The sequence below is a fragment of the Heterodontus francisci genome, chromosome 49 (genome assembly GCF_036365525.1).
Source record: "Heterodontus francisci isolate sHetFra1 chromosome 49, sHetFra1.hap1, whole genome shotgun sequence".
Taxonomy (NCBI): Eukaryota; Metazoa; Chordata; class Chondrichthyes; order Heterodontiformes; family Heterodontidae; genus Heterodontus; species Heterodontus francisci.
The window spans coordinates 1,836,490-1,855,341 of NC_090419.1; the positions used below are offsets into that span (position 1 = coordinate 1,836,490).

The 18,852-nt window shown below is 46.4% G+C and overlaps 1 protein-coding gene across 1 annotated transcript in view; it reads right to left on the reverse strand.

The window, feature by feature from the left end:
- Nucleotides 1-2,370: 2,370 nt before the first annotated feature.
- The window catches only part of LOC137358325 (probable G-protein coupled receptor 139), a 39,071-nt gene continuing 22,589 nt past the window's right edge, over nt 2,371-18,852 (reverse strand). Inside the window, exon 2 of the mRNA XM_068024270.1 lies at nt 2,371-3,263. Within this exon, the coding sequence (XP_067880371.1) occupies nt 2,371-3,263 (893 nt within the window). The remainder of the gene's footprint in view (nt 3,264-18,852) is intronic.

Genomic DNA, 18,852 nt, shown 5'->3' on the forward strand with positions numbered 1-18,852 from the left:
CTACTGGGAGGATAAACCAGCTGACTTCAAAGACTGTCGGTGAGATTGTTGACTGCCTGAAAGCAGACTTCAGTTGCTCTGGCGTTCCAGACATTGTGATGAACGACAATGGCTCTCAGTTCACGAGTGAATAATTCCGCTGCTTCATAAAGGATTGGAAAATTCAACACCATATATCATCCCCTCACTATCCCCCATCAAATGAAGAGGCTGAGGCAACCATGAAAATCGCCAAAGGAATCATAAGGAAAGCGAGCAAACCCGGCATAGATGTTTACCAGCCAATACTTGAGTGGAGAAACACACCTACTGAAGGCATGGAAAGTAGTCCGGTTCAAAGACGAATATCATGCTGCAGCCAAACTACGCTTCCAATAGCAAACATACGACAGAAGCCAGAAGTATTAACAGGTGTGACTGACAAATTAAGTTTATGGTTATTGGGGCTGAGAGAGGGGCAAAATAAATGCATTTTTGTTTTAATAACTGCACCTTTAAAACTTGAAATGCGACAGCAGGGCTCAAAGCCCATTTAAAATAACGTCAGCTCCTGCACACAAGCTGCTGATACCATTGCCAGGGATGGACAGCCGGCCCCCTCCACGTTGTCGGGCTGTGGGGTGGGGGCAACCCGTCCCAGCTATTTAAATGAACCATCGAAATTAGGATCATGGCGGCTCAGCGATGCGCCGCCTGTTTTTGCCCGCCGCCGGTTTTGGCAGCAGGAATATACAATTCAGCCCTCTGCGAGCGATGCATGTGCAGAGTGTCACGGGAATAAGGATCTGTTAATGCATTGGAGCGGTTGTGTGCGTAATGGGTGAAGTGGGCAACTCACAGTGTAAATAATAATTTGTGCAATTCACTGTTGTTATTTCTGTATGAAAACTGGACTGTTTGGGATGGAAATGCAATATTGTACTACTGTGCCTCCTGGTCATGTGACCTCTGCCATAATGCTGACACTGCAGGCAGCATCACAAGTGCTGTTCCGCAAGGACACACTGCAAGCAAGAACGTTGTCCTGTGAGTTCACAGGAGATTAGAAATTATTATAAAGCAGTTAAAAGGATTATCAAGTCTTACTGTTCATTTTAAAGTACTATAAAGGATAATAACTGATTATAAGGCTCATAAAGGGATATAAAGATTGAAAAGAGATATAACGTGCCTTGTAGGATTTGGAAGTATTATAACCGGTTATAATGTGTTATGAAGGTTTTTAAGGATCATGAAGGTTTATAAAGAATTGCAAAGCATTATAGAGGGTTATAAAGTATCATAAATAATTATAATGAATTGGAAACCATTATAAAGGAGTAGAAAGGATTATTAAGCATTATGAAGAATTATAGAGACTTATAGATTATTATAAAAGTTCGAAATATTAGGAAGTTTTATGAAGGTTTATGAAAGATTATAAAACATTATACAGGGTTATTAAATATTTCTAAGAACGATAAAGGGTTCCAAATAATTATAGATGATTTGGAAGAGTTATAATGTATTACAAATGATCTAAAACCATTTAATGTGTGAAAAGGATTATTAAGGATCATACAGGGTTCAACAGGGTCACACATTATTTTGAAATATTCAGGCTGAAGCTTCACACCATTTTTCTCTTCCGGTACTTGTTGCCCTGGTTGCCACAGAGAGCGCCGGAGAGCGGGGCCACTGGTGATGCTTTCCTCTCGAGCCCTCTATCTTCCAATCGGCGAAGCAGTGAGCGGGGCCGGTGGACGTCAGGCACTGCAACCTGTCATTGCAGCGTCACCTTTGGAACAGCCAACTCCTTGCTTCAAGGCGACAGGCCTTGTCCACACTGCCCATCACCATGTGGATCAGACCTGCACCTCCCACTCCTGGCCATTACCATGAGGAACAGGCCCCGTCCCGTCAGCCCCTCCCCATGTAAATTAAGCCCCGCCCCAGGTGTGGAAGGTTATCGGGGTTAGGCTGAAATGTGGAGTAATCAGTTCAGTCATGAACCTATTGAATGATGGAGCAGGCTCGAAGGGTGGAGTCGCCTCCTCCTTCTCCGAATTCGTATGTCCGGATGTTTGCATGTCTGTATGCCCCAACTCTCACGTCAAAATAGGGAACAGGCCTCACCACCACTCCACGTGACCATGGTGATCAGGTCTGGCCTCGCCCTGTCACCATCCATACAGGCCCAGCTCCCACTCCAAAACAATAGCAACAGGCAACGCCCCCGCTCTGTCAACATAGTGACCGACCTCAACCCCATTTAGTCCTCGCCCAACTCCCCCGTCACCATAGCGACAGGCTCAGACCCTGCTGTGCCACCAGAGCGACAGATCCCGCCCCCAAGAGCGTTGGGATGGGTCAATGATTCAATCCCTCACATCATTGAATTAATTTAACAATTCGAATAAATGGATATTTCAGCACATTCTTCACCTGCTCCCGAAACTGAGTCTGGGTAACAGCATAAATCGCAGTGTTTGTGCAGCAACCCAGGAACTGCAGCATAAAGCCCGCTTCCCGCACAACACCAGGGACAGACCGATACCCCAACCAAAACATCCGGTTCCACAGCCAATACACCATCAACGTTGTCCATAACAGGATGAAATTGGCAGAGATAACTAACAGTAAAATGATGGATTTCCTTCGGCTCTCCATCTCTGGGTCTCTGTGATTCTCCCCATTGCTCTGAACCCGGAGTCTTCTGCGACCTCTGTTGCTCACTAAAATGTGCCTGACGGTCATTGCATTGAGCAACAGAATCACCACAAAGGGAACAAGCACCGTTAGACTATGATTGAGGAACTCGATTGCTCCCCAGAACCACTTGGTCAGACCAGCCATTGTTACGTAACAAAACGTAGATTGGTTGGACAGCTGATAGCGAGTCGTTAACATAAAAAACCAAAAGATGTTCTTCAGACAGCTCAGCACAGTCACTGTTCCCAGAACCACAACCGCCGTTTTCTCGGTGCAATATTTACTTTTCAGCTTCTGGCAACAAATGGCCACAAATCGATCAAAGGTGAAAGTGACAGTGAACCAGACAGAACAGTCTGTGGCTGCGTAAAGTAGAACAGCATGGATATTACATATGGGGACGGACAACAGGAACAGAAATTGTGCCCGATAAACAATGGGAATGTGCCTCAATATCAGGTCAAGGATAATGACCAGTAGATCCGCCACTGCCATGGCCACCAGGTAGCGAGTGACACATTTGGAGAGACCATACTTTCTTCGACACAGGATCCCAATCGTCAGCAAGTTAGCTGTGAGGAAGGGAAATAAACAGGGAAGTCAGACATCAGGCTTGGAGCAAAGTTACAAGGACTCAACTTAACTGGGGTGTGGGGCTCCAGCAATACATCTGGTCCCAGACTCAGTGCAGTACCAGCAGTGGCTCCGCCTCCCTGACTGGCCCGCTGACCCCCCAAACTTACCTTGTGTCCAGGACTCCAGTGATGGCCCTGGTTCCAGGGATGGAGTACTTCCAGGAGAGGCTCCACTCCCAGGTACGCCTGGGACCATATGCATTGCTGGAGCCCCACACCCCTGTTACTTTGAGGACTTATTGAGAATGACAAATATGTTGCTGTATTCAGTGATGCAGTGAAATAATTAGACCTGAAAGAACAAACAGGAAGATCTGTGATATGGTAGAAGCCAGGAGAGTTTAAATGTCAAAAGTCTGATTGCGAAATTGTTAAGGTCAATGCTGATCATAATGCCCCCAACTCCTTTAAATCTGTTCAAACTTTCATCTCTCACATTTCAGACCAAGGGTCAGTGGGCTGAAACACTAGGCAGAATATTGATGAGTTCAATGCCATCATTGCTCGTCTCAATCTTCTTGGTGGCAGTGAGGCTCCATGACCGATACAAACCCCACTCAGCGGTGGGTCCCAACTTTAAATATTGCAATAAAGGATATGAATAAATGAATGTTCCTTTCACTGCGAACTTGCCAACTGTCTGTGACCTTGCGCGTGGCGGCTGGCACTGATATGCCTTCTGTTTCCCGTCCAGGGAAAGCTGGCACCATCGAGGTCGTGAGGGGGCAATTTAGTATTTTTATTATAGTGCGGGGGCGGGGTGGGGGGTGGCGAGTTAACTCTCCATGTGTATTGTGGGGAGGGGAATGTGTGACCTCTGCACGTTGTGCAGCTGTAGGGGAGGTCACATATTAAATGTACGTTTTTTTTTTGGTGGGGTAATGGGAAAGCCATTTATTTTGTTTATCTTGGTGATGGGGTGGTTCATGGCCATCAGCCAGCCTGTTTTATATCAGATTGGCATGGCAACAATACAGCTAAAACCACCAAATGCTGACATACAACGAAAAATAAAGTAAAAATGTTCTCTTAAACTACAAGCCTTACAATGTCCGAAGCAAACGGCATGTTGTTTTAATTTGAAAAAAAATGTGGGGAACTGATTGTTATTATCGGGTTTCGAAAACAATATATACAATAATGAGAAATAAGGACTATCTCCTCACTCCTCCCTCAATTGGAAGACAAGTATAAAGATTAAAAAAATAGTAAGCCCTGGAATTACTCAACAGCTCAGGAAGCATCTGTGTAGAGAGAAGCAGAGTGAACGTTTCAGGTCTGTGACCTTTCATGAGGGTCATTGAGGCAGTGGAGGCCACCCCCAGTACTACACCAGCACTGGGTTCAGGCCCATTCTTGGAGACCCTGAACACCAGATAAGATTTTTCTAGTCACTGGGGCCTGCTTGGGAGTGGAGCCTCTCCCGGAAGAACTTCATTCCTGGAACCAGGGCCATCACTGGAGTCCTAGACCCAAGGTAAGTTTGGGGGATCACGGGGCCATTCAGGGAGGAGGAGCCACTGTTGGTACTACACCAAGTCTGGGACCAGATGCATTGCTGGAGCCCCACACCCCAGTTAAATGTGGCAGGTTCGCTGGGGCCTGCCACAGAGCATGGGTCAATGCCGATACTAACTAGGCCTGTAAGCATTGCAGGAGCTCTAGATTCCATGTAAGTGTGGGGTGGTGTCCTCTGGGATCTGTGAGGGACTAGAAGGGCACTGATGGTAATAAACCAGTCCTTGGGCATGGACCTTTACAGGAGGTTGGAGCCCAATTAAATGTGTTTGGGTATGTATGATCAGTCAGCGTCTGGGGACCATTGTCAGTACCTCAGTTGTCCGGGTACCAGGGCCACAACTAGAGACTCATAGCCAAAGTAAGTATAGCAGCTTCGCCTGGGCCAATAAGGAAGCGGGGGGCACTGTTGGTATCGCACGAGGCCTGGGAGCAGGAGCAGCTTTAGAGTCCCAGACCCCATGTAAGTGTGGCAGGGTCACCGGTGGCAGTCCAGTAGTTCCCAGCAGATGGACGAGGCTGCGTGTTGAGTGCAGGGTGTTTACCAGAGGTGCTGCCTTTGCTGCTGAGCGGGCACAGATTACCCGTGGAGGAGGCCCCAAGCCTGCAAGAGACGACCTTGTTTCACTGGATGGCCTGCACAAGTGGCGGGGCTCCCACTAACTGCTCGTGTAATTCCACCTAAAGGGGGCTCTCTTCACTTTGGGTAGGAAGGTCGCATTAGGCACAATGCGATTGGGTCCCTTCGCCTCTGATCCTGTTTCCCAGAAGATGTTAGGGTACTGTATTCGCTGCTCACAACGAGGTCTCCTCTGCATTGGAGAGAGCAAACACAGATTGGGCAACTACTTTGCGGAGCACCTCCACTCAGTCCGAAATCACGACCCCGAGCTTCCTGTTGATTGCCATTTCAACACACCACCTCCCTGCTCTCATGCTCACATCTGTGCCCTGGGATTGCTGCAGTGTTCCAGTGAACATCAACACAACCTGAAGGAACAGCACCTCATTGACTGATTATGCACACTACAGCATGCCAGACTGAACGTTGAGTTCAATACTTTCAGAGCATGCATAGAACCCTTTCTATTTTAGTATTACTTTGATTTTTTTTAATTTCATTTTATTTTAGTTTGTTCCATCATTACAATGTTTTATTGCCATGTGCCTGCCCACTTTTGTTTCCCTCATATTCTTGCATGTGGCTAGAGATTTCATTATTCTGCCATTTAACACCCTCTCTGTACTAACGCGTTGTCTTTCACCACACCATTAACACACTCTTTGTATTTGCTTTTGCCCAATGACTTCCATGTTAGTTATTCTCTGTGACCCTTTGTGCGATCAATACCTTCTGATTTGTTCTCTTTTGCCCCACCTCCACTTGATTTGCTTAAAACCTATTACATTAGGGCGGGACAGTGGCGCAGTGGTTAGCACCGCAGCCTCACAGCTCCAGCGACACGGGTTCAATTCTGGGTACTGCCTGTGTGGAGTTTGCAAATCAGCATGGGTTTTCGCCGAGTGCTCAGGTTTCCTTCCACCAACAAAAGACTTGATAGGTAAATTGGCCATTATAAATTGCCCCTAGTAGAGGTAGGTGGTCGGGGAATGTAGGGACAGGTGAGGATGTGGTAGAAATATGGGATTAGTGTAGGATTAGTATAAATGGGTGGTTAATGGTCGGCACAGACTCGGTGCTGTATCTCTAAATAAATAAATAACCTTCTAACCTTTGCCAGTTCTGATGAAAGGTCACTAACCTGAAACATTAACTTTGCTGCTCATTCCATAGATGCTGCCAGACCTAATGAGTGTTCCCAGCACTTCTTGGTTTTGTGATGAAGGGATGTCGTCAGAGGCAATCTGGACGGCCCCAAGTGAGGGCAATTGGAGATTGGTCGTGAAGCCCAGGGGGGAGGGATTCCTGGGAGTTTCATTGTTTCCTGGACAGGGCACTCCATGGGCCATAGATTGCCCACAGAGGAGGGAGCCCAAGCCCACCGAAAGGGCGCCCCATTATACAAGGCATCCTCCTCAAATCGCATAGGTACCCCTGCTGCTGGTTAGATCCCAGCAGTGGTGGGAAGAAGCGCTTAAACTACCGCGAATGGGCCACTTTAGGGCCTCAATCGCCCGATCCTGCCCCAGGCAACATTGTTTTGCGGTGGGTTGGTGATGGGCCATCTGCCCCATCACTCAACATGATTCTATTTGCACCTCCCCCTCCCCTCCCTTCCGACCATGACTCAGGGGTGCACATAAAATCCAGTTCAGCAGAAGAGACCATGAAGGAATTTGGTAACAAGAAAGACAGCTTTAAAATCAAGAGCCTTGTTAATCGAAAGACAATGATGGTCATGCGAGCACAAGAGTTATACGTGATTGGGAGTTCCTGTGAGTTGACACATCAGCAGCAGAGTTTTGAACGACTTAAAGTTTGCAGTGAGTAGAATGTGGGATATCATCAGACAGGCATTGGAATAGTCAAGTCTAGAGGTTAAGAAGGCATGAATGAAGGTTTTGAGCAGAGGAGCTGAGAAAGGGTCGAAGTCGAATCATGTTACAGAGGTGAACATATGCTATATTAATGAAGGTGCTTATATGTGGTTGGAATCTCTTCTCAGGTTCAAATATGACACCAAAGCTGTGAACTGTCTGGTTTAGTCTCACACAGTTGAAAGGGAGAGGGATGGAATCAGTAGACAGTAAATGGACTTTGGTGCTGGAACTGAAAACAACAGCTTCAATCTTCAGAATTGTTAACTGACACAGCATTTGTGTGAGGTAATGCAGTTTAGAAGGCTATATGTGGAGGGATAATACAAGCTAACAGATACAACTTTAAAGCGAGTACAAGGACAGAGACAAGGGGCTTATTTGTGCTTAAATCTTTGAAGGTCTCCAAACAGGTTACCAAAGAAGGAAATAATGAGATCCTAGGCTTTTTAAATAGATATACAGAGAATAAAAGTGGGAAATGTATGCTAAACCTACATTAAAAGGTAGGGCACGTCCCAGCAGATCATACATGGAAAATCTGAATTTTAATCACCTAATGCTAGGGCACATGGATGTGGTGCTGAAGCCTTTATCATGGAGGCCAGGAGGAGGACAGAGGCCATGTTTCCGTCGGGAGGGAGTGCAGAACCTCAAGAAAAAAACCCACTGAAAGGAATGGGAGCTGGGGACGAGGGAGGTCAATGCAGGATGCCTGGATCCGAGGACATGGCAGCAGTGCCAGAAGAAATTAAATGAGCTCACACGGGTCATAGGGAAATAGAGTTATACAGCACAGAAACAGGCCATTTGGTCCATCGTGACTGTGCTGGTCATCAAGCACCTAACTATTCTCATCCCATTTTCCAGCACTTGGGCATTAGTCTTGCATGCTATGGCATCTCAAGTGCTCATCTAAATACTTCTTAAATATTGTGTGGTTTCCTGCCTCTACCACCTCTTCAGGCAGCGTGCTCCATTTCCAACCACCCTCTGGGTGAAAACATTTTTCCCCAAATCCCCTATAAGCATTCTGCACATTACCTTAAATCTATGCGCCCTTGTTATTGACCCCTCTGCTAAGGGGAAAGAAAGTTTCTTCCTATCTAGTCTATCAATGCCCCTCATAATTTTGTGCACCTCAATCATATCTCCCCTCAGCCTTCTCTGCTCTAAGGAAAACAGCTCAAGCCTTTTCAGTCTCTCTTCATGGCTGAAATGCTTCAACCCAGGCAACATCCTGGTGAATCACCTCTGCATCCTCTCCAGAGCAATCACATCCTTCCTATAATGTGGTGCCCAGAACTGTACACAGCTCTCCAACTGTGGCCTAACTAGTGTTTTATACAGCTCCATCATAACCTCCCTGCTCTTATATTCTATGCCTTGAATAATAAAGGCAAGTATCCCAATATGTCTTCCTAACCACCTTATCTATCTGTGCTACTGTCTTCAGTGATCTATGTACAAGTACACGAAGGACTGTCTGACCCTCTGTACTTCCTAGGGTCCTGCCATCCATTGTATATTCCCTTGCCTTGTTAGCCCTGCAGAAATGCATCACCTCACACTTCTCAGGATGAAACTCCATTTGCCACAGCTCCGCCCACCTTACCAGCCCATCTATATCGTTCTGTAATCTAAGGCTTTCCTCCTCACTTTTTACAATGCCACCAATTTTCGTGTCATCCGCGAACTTACTGATCATACCTCCGATATTCACATCCAAATCATTAATGTACACTGCAAACAGCAGGGGTCCCAGCACCGATCCCTCCGTTACACCACTGGTCACAGGCTTCCACTCGCAAATACAACACTCGACCGTTATCCTCTGCCTCCTACCACAAAGCCAATGTTGGATCCAATCTGTCAAATGGCCCTGAATCCCACGGGCTCTTACCTTCTTAACCATTCTCCCATGCGGGATCTTTTCAAAGGTTTTACTGAAGTCCAGAAAGACTACATTCGCTGCTTTACCCTCATCTACACATTTCGTCACCGCCTCAAAAAATCCAAAGCCGTATTGACTATCCCTGATTTATCCATTTCTCTCCAAGTGGAGATTAATCCTGTCCCTCAGAATTTGTCCCAAAATTTTTCCTACCACTGATGTTAAACTCACCAGCCTGTAATTAAATGGCTTATCCCTGCTATCCTTCTTAAATATTGCTACCACATTCGCTGTCCTCCAGTCCTCTGGTACCTCTCCTGTGGCCAGGGAGGATTTGAACATTTGTGTCAAAGCCCCTGCTATCTCCTCCCATGCCTCACATAACAGCCTGGGATACATTCATCTGGGCCTGGGGATTTATCCGCTTTAAAGCCCGGTAAACCAGTTAATGCTTCCTCTCTTTCAATGTTAATATACTCAGGTATATCACAAACCCCCTCCCTGACCTCGACACCTACATCGTCCTTCTCCATGTCAATATCAGTGAATTCATCTCCATATGGCATCTCCTACCCCCATCATTACCAACTTATCACACTGCTCAATGTTCACTACACCCCCATTACTCACCCATCAGCAATCTCAAACAATCAGGACCCACACCTAACATTCACATACTCCACCTCATCACTGATAGCCGTCTCATAACTATCTCTCGCTGCCTCCACATACCACCAGCTATTCAGGTATGGCAGGAACATCACCCAAACACAGTGAAATACAATCACTGAGATTATGGCCACGCTATTGCAGGATATGTTGCCTATAATCTCAGGGCGCAGCACTAAACTGATGGGGGCCAGGCATACCTTCATCCCCAAAGACTGATGGAGGAGACGGTTCTCCACATCATGACACCAGCTATGACTGAGCCCGTAGCATCCGGCATCACCGAGAGCATTCAGGATGATGCTATGTGTCTGCCTTATGCCCCTTCTTAACTTCCACCTCCCCCTCATCAGTGCTGTCTGGGATGATGTGCAAGCTACCGGTGGTGGGACCATGGATCTCCTGCTTTCCATCCCAGCAACAATCCCTGAATTCAACCCTCGCCTTCTGATTTCATACTTTCCAATGATAATCCAAAACTGTCAGCTTCCCAGGCACGGCAGCTCCAGCAGATAGACAGAGAGAGAGAGAGCAACAGCACAGCATTGATGATGTCGCACCATCACTTGGTCTGACAGGCGCAGTCATCTGCTGAAAGCTTGCACTGCATGTACCTTAGAGGCTGGTAAAGAGTCGGAATGTTCACGTGTTCGTTTATGGTATCATAGAGTCAGGATTGGTACAGTACAAAAGAAGGCCATGCAGCCTGTCGTGTCTGTACTGGACACTGCAGAGCAATTCAGCTAGTCCCCTCCAGCCCCTGGACTTTCCCTAGCTATGTGTTTTTTTTCTGTTCAGATAATTTTCCAATTCCACTGTAAATCGCACGGTTGAATCCGCCTCCACCAATGTCTAAGGCTTTGCATTCCAAATCCTAACCATTCGCTGCACCTTTGCTTCTTTGCCAATCACCTTAAGTCAATGTCCTTTGCTTATGGAACTGTCGGCCAATGGGAACTGCTTATCCCGAGCTACACTCTCCAGACCCTTCATAATTTTAAACACTTCTATCAAATCTCCTCTCGATGTTCTCGACTGTACGGAGAACAACCTCAGCTTTTCCAATCTGCCCAGGCAACTGAAGTCCCTCATCCTGCAACGTGTCTGAAAATATTTTCTGCACCCTGTCTACAGCTTTCACATCTTTCCTAAATTGTGGTGCCAGGATTAGACGCAATACTCCAGTTGAGACGGAACCATATTTTATACAGGTTTGTCACAGCTTCATAGATCTTGTACTATATGACCCTCTTCATAAATCCTTGGATCGTGTAGGCCTTATTAAAGGCTTTCTCTGCCCTGCAACTATCAACAAAATGAGCACATATACCCGCAGGTCCCTCAGCTCCTGCACCCCTGTAGAATTGTATTCAGTATTTTATGCTGTACCTCCTCGTTCTTCCTACCAAAATGAATCACTTCACACTTCCCATTATTAAATTTCATCTGCTTTCTTCCCACCCATTCTCCCAGCCTGTCGACGTCCGCCTGAAGCCTATCGCTATCCTCATAATTCACAATACTTCCACCTTTTGTGTCGTCGATCAAAATCATGCCCTACACATCCAAGGCCAGACCATTCATATAGATCAAGAAAAGCACTGGTGCTGATACCGACACCCGGGGAACCCACTGGCTACTTCCTCCAGCCCTAGGGAAAACAAAAAACATTCACCACTACACTCTGTTGTTACTCAGCCAATTTCGTATTGGTACAGCAACTGTCCTGCTTATTCATGGGCTCTACCTTTGCTGACAAAGCTGTTGTGTGACACTTTATCAAATGCCTTTTGAGAGTCTATGTACACCACATCAACATCATTACCCTTATCAGCCACTCAGCTCCTGACCTCATCATAGCCTTGGTTCAAACATGGGCAAAAGAGCTGAACACTACAGGTGAGGTGAGAGTGACTGCCACTTGATATTAAGGCAGCATTTGACTGAGTATGGCATCAAGGAGCACAAGCAAAACTGAAGTCAATGAATATCATGAGGAAAACTCACCGCTGGTTGGAGTCATACCTAACGCAAAGGAAGATGGTTGTGATTGTTGGAGGTCAACAATCTCAGCTGCAGGACATCACTTCAGGAGTTCCTTATGGTAGTGTCCTAGACGCAACTATCTACACTTGCTTCATCAAGCACCATGCTTCAATCATAAGGTCAAAAGAGAAGATGTCTATCTATCATCTTACCTTCAGTAAAGGAGACATAACTTCAGGAGTGGAGAGCAATCGGACCTGTTTGGGAAAGCCTAGAACGAGAGTAGATAAATTCAGCACGAGGCTGCGGGCATTCACTTACCTTCTGGGAGAGGACAGCAGTCCATGCGCGCCTGAGTTTTGAAAAAAAGTCAAAAGTGACATCACAGGGAAGCTGCAAGTTGGTTAGTTGGTGAATAACTGCTGTTAGGGAATAACTCGAAATAGCTGCGGAAGTAAACAAATTAAGTGAAAGAGCTACAGTTCTTTAGTATAGTTTTTTTTATGCATGCATCGGAGGTGGGCGTCGTTGGCCTGGCCAGCATTTATTGCCCATCCCTAATTGCCCTTGAGATGTTGGTGGTGAGGTGCCTTCTTGAACTGCTGCATTCATGTGGGGTAGGTACACCCACAGTGCTGTTAGGAAGGGGGTTCCAGGGTTTTGGCCCAGCGACAGTGAAGGAATGGCGATATCGTTCCACCTCAGGATGGTGTGTGACTTGGAGGGTAACTTGCAGGTGGTGGTGTTCCCATGCATTTGATGCCCTTGTCCTTCTATTTGGTAGAGTTTGCGGGTTTGGAAGTTGCTGTCTAAGGAGCCTTGGTGCGTTGCTGCAGTGCATCTTGTTGGTGGTACACGTATCTGCCAATGTGCATTGGTGATGGAGGGAGTGAATGTTTGTAGATGCGGTGCCAATAAAGCGTGTTGCTTTGTCCTGGATGGTGTCAAGCTTCTTGAGTGTTGTTGGGGCTGCAACCATCCAGGCAAGTGCAGAGTATTCCATCACAGTCCTGGCTTGTGCCTTGTAGATGGTGGACATGCTTAGGGGAGTCAGGAGGTGAGTTACTCGCTGTAGGACTCCTAGCCTCTCACCTGTTCTAGTAGACACGGTATTTATATGGGCTACTCCAGTTAAGTTTCTGGTCAATGGGAGCCCCTAGGATGTTGAAAGTAGGGGATTCAACGATGGTAATGCCATTGAATGTCAAGGGCAGATGGCTAGATTCTCTCTGTTGGAGATGGTCATTGCCTGACACTTGTGTGGCGCGAATGTTACTTGCCACTTAACAGCCCAAGCCTGGATAATATCCAAGTCTTGCTGCATTTCTACACGGACTACTTCAGTATTGAGGAGTTTGTTTTTTAGGGAATGAAGGTCCCTAGTGTATATAATCAATTTTCTGGGTAATTTAAGTGAGTAAATTATGGATAAGTCATGGCAGGGCAGCTTGGCAGCATGGAGTACTCCTCCTGTGCAATGTGGGAAGTCAGGAACTCTTCCAGTGTCCAGGGTAACACTTGTACAGGAAGTGTCTCCAGTTGCAGCTACTTAAAATCCGCGTTTCAGATCTGGAGCAGCGGCTGGAAACATTGGAGCATCTGCAAGGCTGAGATCCTCATGCAGGTGGCCACACCGCAGGGAAAGACTGCTCAAGCAGAAAAGAAATGGGTGACCGCCAGGCAGAGTAGAAGAACAAGGCAGGTAGTGCATGAGTCCCCTGGGCCCATTTCCCGATCTAACAGATTTTCCACTTTGGATACAATTGTGGAATATAGCTTCTCAGGGGAATGCGCCAAGAGCCAGGTCTGTGGCACCACGGGTGGCTCAGCTGCACAGGAGGGGAGGAACAATCGTTGGAGAGCTATAGTGATAGGGGATTATATCGTAATGGTTACAGATAGGCGTTTCTGTGGCCGCAAACGTGAGTCCAGTTTGGTAAGTGACCTCCCTGGTGCTAGGATCCAGGATGTCACGGAGCAGCTGCAGGCCATTCTGAAGGGGAGGGTGAACAGTCAGAAGTCATGGTTCACATTGGCACCAAAATCATAGGTAGAAAGTGGGATGAGGTCCTACAACAGGAATTTATGGAGCGAGGAAGCAGATTAAAAAGCAGGACCTCAAAGTTTGTAATCTCTGGATTATTCCCAGTGTCACGTGCTAGTGAGTAGAGGAATACAGGGATAGAGCAGATGAATGCGTGGCTGAAGAGATGGTGCAGGAGGGAGGGCTTTGGGTTCCTGGACCACTGTGTCTGTTTTTGGCGGAGGTGGGATCTGTACAAGTTGGACGGATTGCACTGAACTGGAACAGGGCCGACATCCTTGCTGGGAAGTTTGCTCGTGCTGTTCAGGGGCACGGTGGGTTGAGGGGCGGGGGTGTGCGCTGGAGGGGTGAAACTAATTTGACAGGGAAATGGGATGCAGCGTGTAGCTACTGTACGGGGTGATGCACAGTCAAAATTAGGAGACACTCTAAGTCAATCTGGAAGGCAGAGCAAATATAGACCTTTTAAGGCACAAGCAAATAATACAAGGCTGGATTGTATCTATTTTAACACAAGCGGTCTTACTAGTAAGGCAGATGAATTGATGGCATTGATTAACACATGTAAATATATTATTGCTATCACAGAGACATGGTTGAGCGAAGGGCAGGACTGGCAGCTCAATATTCCAGGGTATAGAATCTTCAGGTATGTCAGGGGAGGGAGTAAAAGAGGAGGTGGCATTGCACTGTTGATCAAGGAGTCAATTACGACAGTAAGGAGGGATGAAGGTTCCTCAAAAAAGGCCATATGTCTAGAACATAAAAACAAAAAGGGTGTAATCAGTTGGCTGGTAGTATACAACAGGCCTCCAAATAGTCAGGGAGAGATCGGGGAGCAGATGTGTTGGCAAATCTCAGAGAGGTGTAAAAAACAATTGGGCAATAATAGTTGGGGATTTCAACTTACCAATATCAACTGCGATAGTCTTAGTGCAAAAGAAATAAAGGGGGCAGAATTCCTACAGTGCCGACAGGAGAGCTGTAGTCCTACATGAGAAGGGGCAGTACTGGACCTATTCCTAGGGAATGAACTGGACAATTGGTAGTAGTGCCAGTGGGGGAATATTTCGGTGATAGTACCCACATTTCTGCAAGATTTAAATAGTTGTGGAATAGAACAAAGAGGGACCGGAAATAAACGTATTGAATTGAGGAAGGTCGATTTCAATGTGATAAAACAGGATCTGGTCAAGGTGGAGTGGGAGCAGCTACTTGTAGTGAAGTCTACATCAGGCCAGAGGGATTCATTCAAAAAGGAAATAGTGAGAGTTCAGGGCAAACATGTTCCGGTAAAGGTGAAGGGTAGGACCAACGAGTCCATGGAACCCAGGATGTCAAGGGATATAGAGGATTGGATAAGGGGAAAAAAGAGGTTTATGGCAGATTCAGAGCACTGAAAACAGCGGAGGCACTAGAGGATTTTAGAAAGTGTAAGGGGGTCCTTAAAAAAGTAATTAGGAAAGCAACGAGGTGACTTGAAAAATCTCTGGCGGCCAAAATACAGGAAAATCCCAAGGCGTGTTATAAGTCTATTAAGGGCAAGAAGGTAACAAGGGAAACAGTAAGGCCTATTCGGGACCAAAATGGAAATGTGTGTGGAGCCGGAGGGCATAGCTGAGGTATTAAATGATTGCTTTTCATTTGAGTTCACTATGGCGAAGGGCGTTGTAGGTGTAGAGACAAGGGAGGGGAAGGGGATGGTGATACAGTTGAACAAATTATCATTGAAAGAGAGGAATCATTAGCTGTCTTAGCGGGCTTAAAAGTGGATAAATCCACAGGCCCAGATCAGATGTATCCCAGGCTGTCATGTGAGGCAAGGGAGGGGATAGCAAGGGCTCTAACAACAATTTTCAAATCCTCTCTGCCCACAGCAGAGGTACCAGAGCGAATGGAAGACAGCGAATGTGGTACCAGTATTCAAAAAGGGTTGCAGGGATAAACAAGGTAATTGCAGGCCAGTGAGTCTAACATCAGTGGTAGGGAAACCATTGGAAAAAATTCTGAGGGAAAGGATTAATGTCCATCGGAGAGGCAGGAATTCATCAGGGATAGTCAGCATGGCTCTGTCAGAGGGAGATCGTGTCTAATTAACTTGATTGAATATTTCGAGGATGTGACTAGTTGTGTATATGAGGGTAAAGCAGTTGATTTAGTCGAGATGGACTTCAATAAGACTTTTGATAAGGTCCCACATGAGAGATTGGTTAAGGAGGTAAGAGCCCACGGGTTCCAGGGCAATTTGGCAATTTGGATCCAAAATTGTCTCTGTGCGAGGAGGCAGAGTGTGATTGTCGAGAGTGTATTTTGTGTTTGGAAGCCTGTGACCAGTGGAGTACCACAGGGATCGGTGCTGGCACCCTTGCTGCTTGTAGTGTACATTCATGATTTATACGTGAATAATGGAGGTATGATCAGTAAGTTCGCAGATGACACAACATTTGGTGGTGTCATAAATAGTGAGGAAGAAAGCTTTAGATCACAGGATGATATAGATGGGCTGGTAAGATGGGCAGAGCTGTGGCAAGTGGAATTTAATCCTGAGAAGTATGAGGTGATGCATTTTGGGAGGAATAACAAGGCAAGGGAATATACAATGGATGGGAGGACTCTAGGAAGTACAGAGGGTCAGAGGGTCCTTGTTGTACTTTTCCATAGATCACTGAAGTCGGCAGCACAAGTAGATAAGGTGGTTAGGAAGGCATATGGGAAACTTGCCTTTATTGGTGGAGGCATAGAATATAAGAGCAGGGAGATTATGATGGAGCTGTATAAAATGTTAGTTAGGCCTCGCTAGAGTAGTGTGTACAGTCCCGCTCTCCACGCTATAGTAAGGATGTGATTGCACTGGAGAGGGTACAGCGGAGATTCCCCAGGATGTTGCCTGGACTGGAGAATTTCAGCTGTGAAGAGAGACTGGATAGGCGAGTGTTGCTTTCCTTAAAACAGAGAAGGGTGAGAGGGGACCGGATTGAGGTTTACAAAATTAGGAGGGGCATTGATAGGACGAACCATTTTCCATGAGAGGAGTCAATAACCATGGATCATATGTTTATGGTCAGGTGCAAGAGGCTTAGAGAGGATTTGAGGTTTTTTTTTCACCCAGAGGATGGTTAGAATCTGGAACACATTGCCTGAAGGGATGGTTGAGGCAAGAACCTTCACAGCATTTAGGAAGTATTTAGATGAACATTTGAAATGCCATAGCATACAAGGCTAAGGGCCAAGTGCTGGAAAATGGGATTTGGATAGATCAATGCTTGATGGTGGGCACAGAAGCGATGTGCTGAAGGGCTTGCTTCTCTGCTGTATAGCTCTATGACTCTTTGATCAGCATCCTGGGCATCACTAATGACCAGAATCTGAATTCGAACAGCCAATTAAATGCTATGGCTCCAAGAGAAGGTCCAGTGCTAGGAATTCTACTGCGAGTAACTAACATCCTGACACCCCAAAGCCTGTCCACCAACTACAAGCACACTTCAGGAATGTGACGGCATATACTCCACTTGCCTGGACCGGTGCAGCTCCGACGACACTCAAGAAACTCGACAACATCCAGGACAAAGCAAGCCGCAGGATTGTCACCCCATCCACCACCATGAACCTTCACTACCTTCACCACTGACGCACAGTGGCAGCAGTGTGTATCTTCTACGGGATGCACTGCAGCAGCTCGCCAAGGCTCCTTCGACAGCACGTTCTAAACCCGCGATCTCTACCACCTAAAAGGGCAAGGGCAGCAGATACATGAGAACACCACCAGCACCTGCAATTTCCTCTCCAAGCCACACACCATTCTGAATTGGAATTATATCACTGTTCTTTCACTGTCGCTGGGTCAAAATGCTGGAACTCCCTTTCTTACAGCGCTGTGGGTCCACTTACACGACATTGCCTGCAGTGGTTCAAGAAGGCATCTTGCCACCAACATCTCAAGGAAATTAGGGATGGTAAATAAATGCTGGCCCACATGCCATACATGAATTAACAGAAACGATTACAGTGTTCAGTACCATATGCAAATCCTCAGACACTGTAGCAGTCCATGACCGCATGCCCCAAGACATGGGCAGCATTCTGGCTTGTGCTGATAATGGGCATGTATTCTTCGCACCAAACAAGTCAGGAGTGTGATGGAATACTTTCCACTTACCTGCCTGAGTACAGCTCCAACAGCAATCAGGAATCGCGAAACCATTCAAGACAAAGCCACCCACTTGATCGGCACCACCTTGTACATTCACTCCCATTCAAAACAAAAGGTAACCCAAAGTATTCCAATAGGGATTCCACCAATCTTGTACTGCATACAAATATGAAGCAGGTAGTGGGAAGTGATGTAGAACGTATTAGCGACACGAAGGGTAAGAATTATATTTGGAGGCATGTGGCAAGGCTGGAATACACAATGAGTAATAAAAGCAAAATAATGGAGATCCTGGAAATCTGAAAAAAAAGCAAGAAATGCTGCAAAAACTCAGAACTGATGAAGGGTCACGGATCTGAAATATTAACACTGCTTCTCTCTCCACAGATGCCACCAGACCTGCTGAGTATGTCCAACATTTCTGGTATATATGATGTAATACAGAATCAGTACTTTGTATTTGTCTTTATTAAGGAAGAGGAGTCTGGCAAAGTATCGGTCGAAGCAGAGAGAATAGAGGCAATTGATAGGGTAATAAATGAGAGGGGAAGGTACTATTTCGGCTGGTTGTGCTTAGGGTAGATTAGTAAACTTTCCTGATTGCTTGAAACCCAGGTTGTTAAAGGAAGGTGAGGTGGAGATAATGGAAGGGCTTTCCACAATCATCCAATATTCCCTAGATATGGGGGAGTTGCAGGATGACTGGAGAGGGGCAAATTATGAAAGGGTGTAAGGATACTCCTAAAAACTAGAGAGCAGTTGG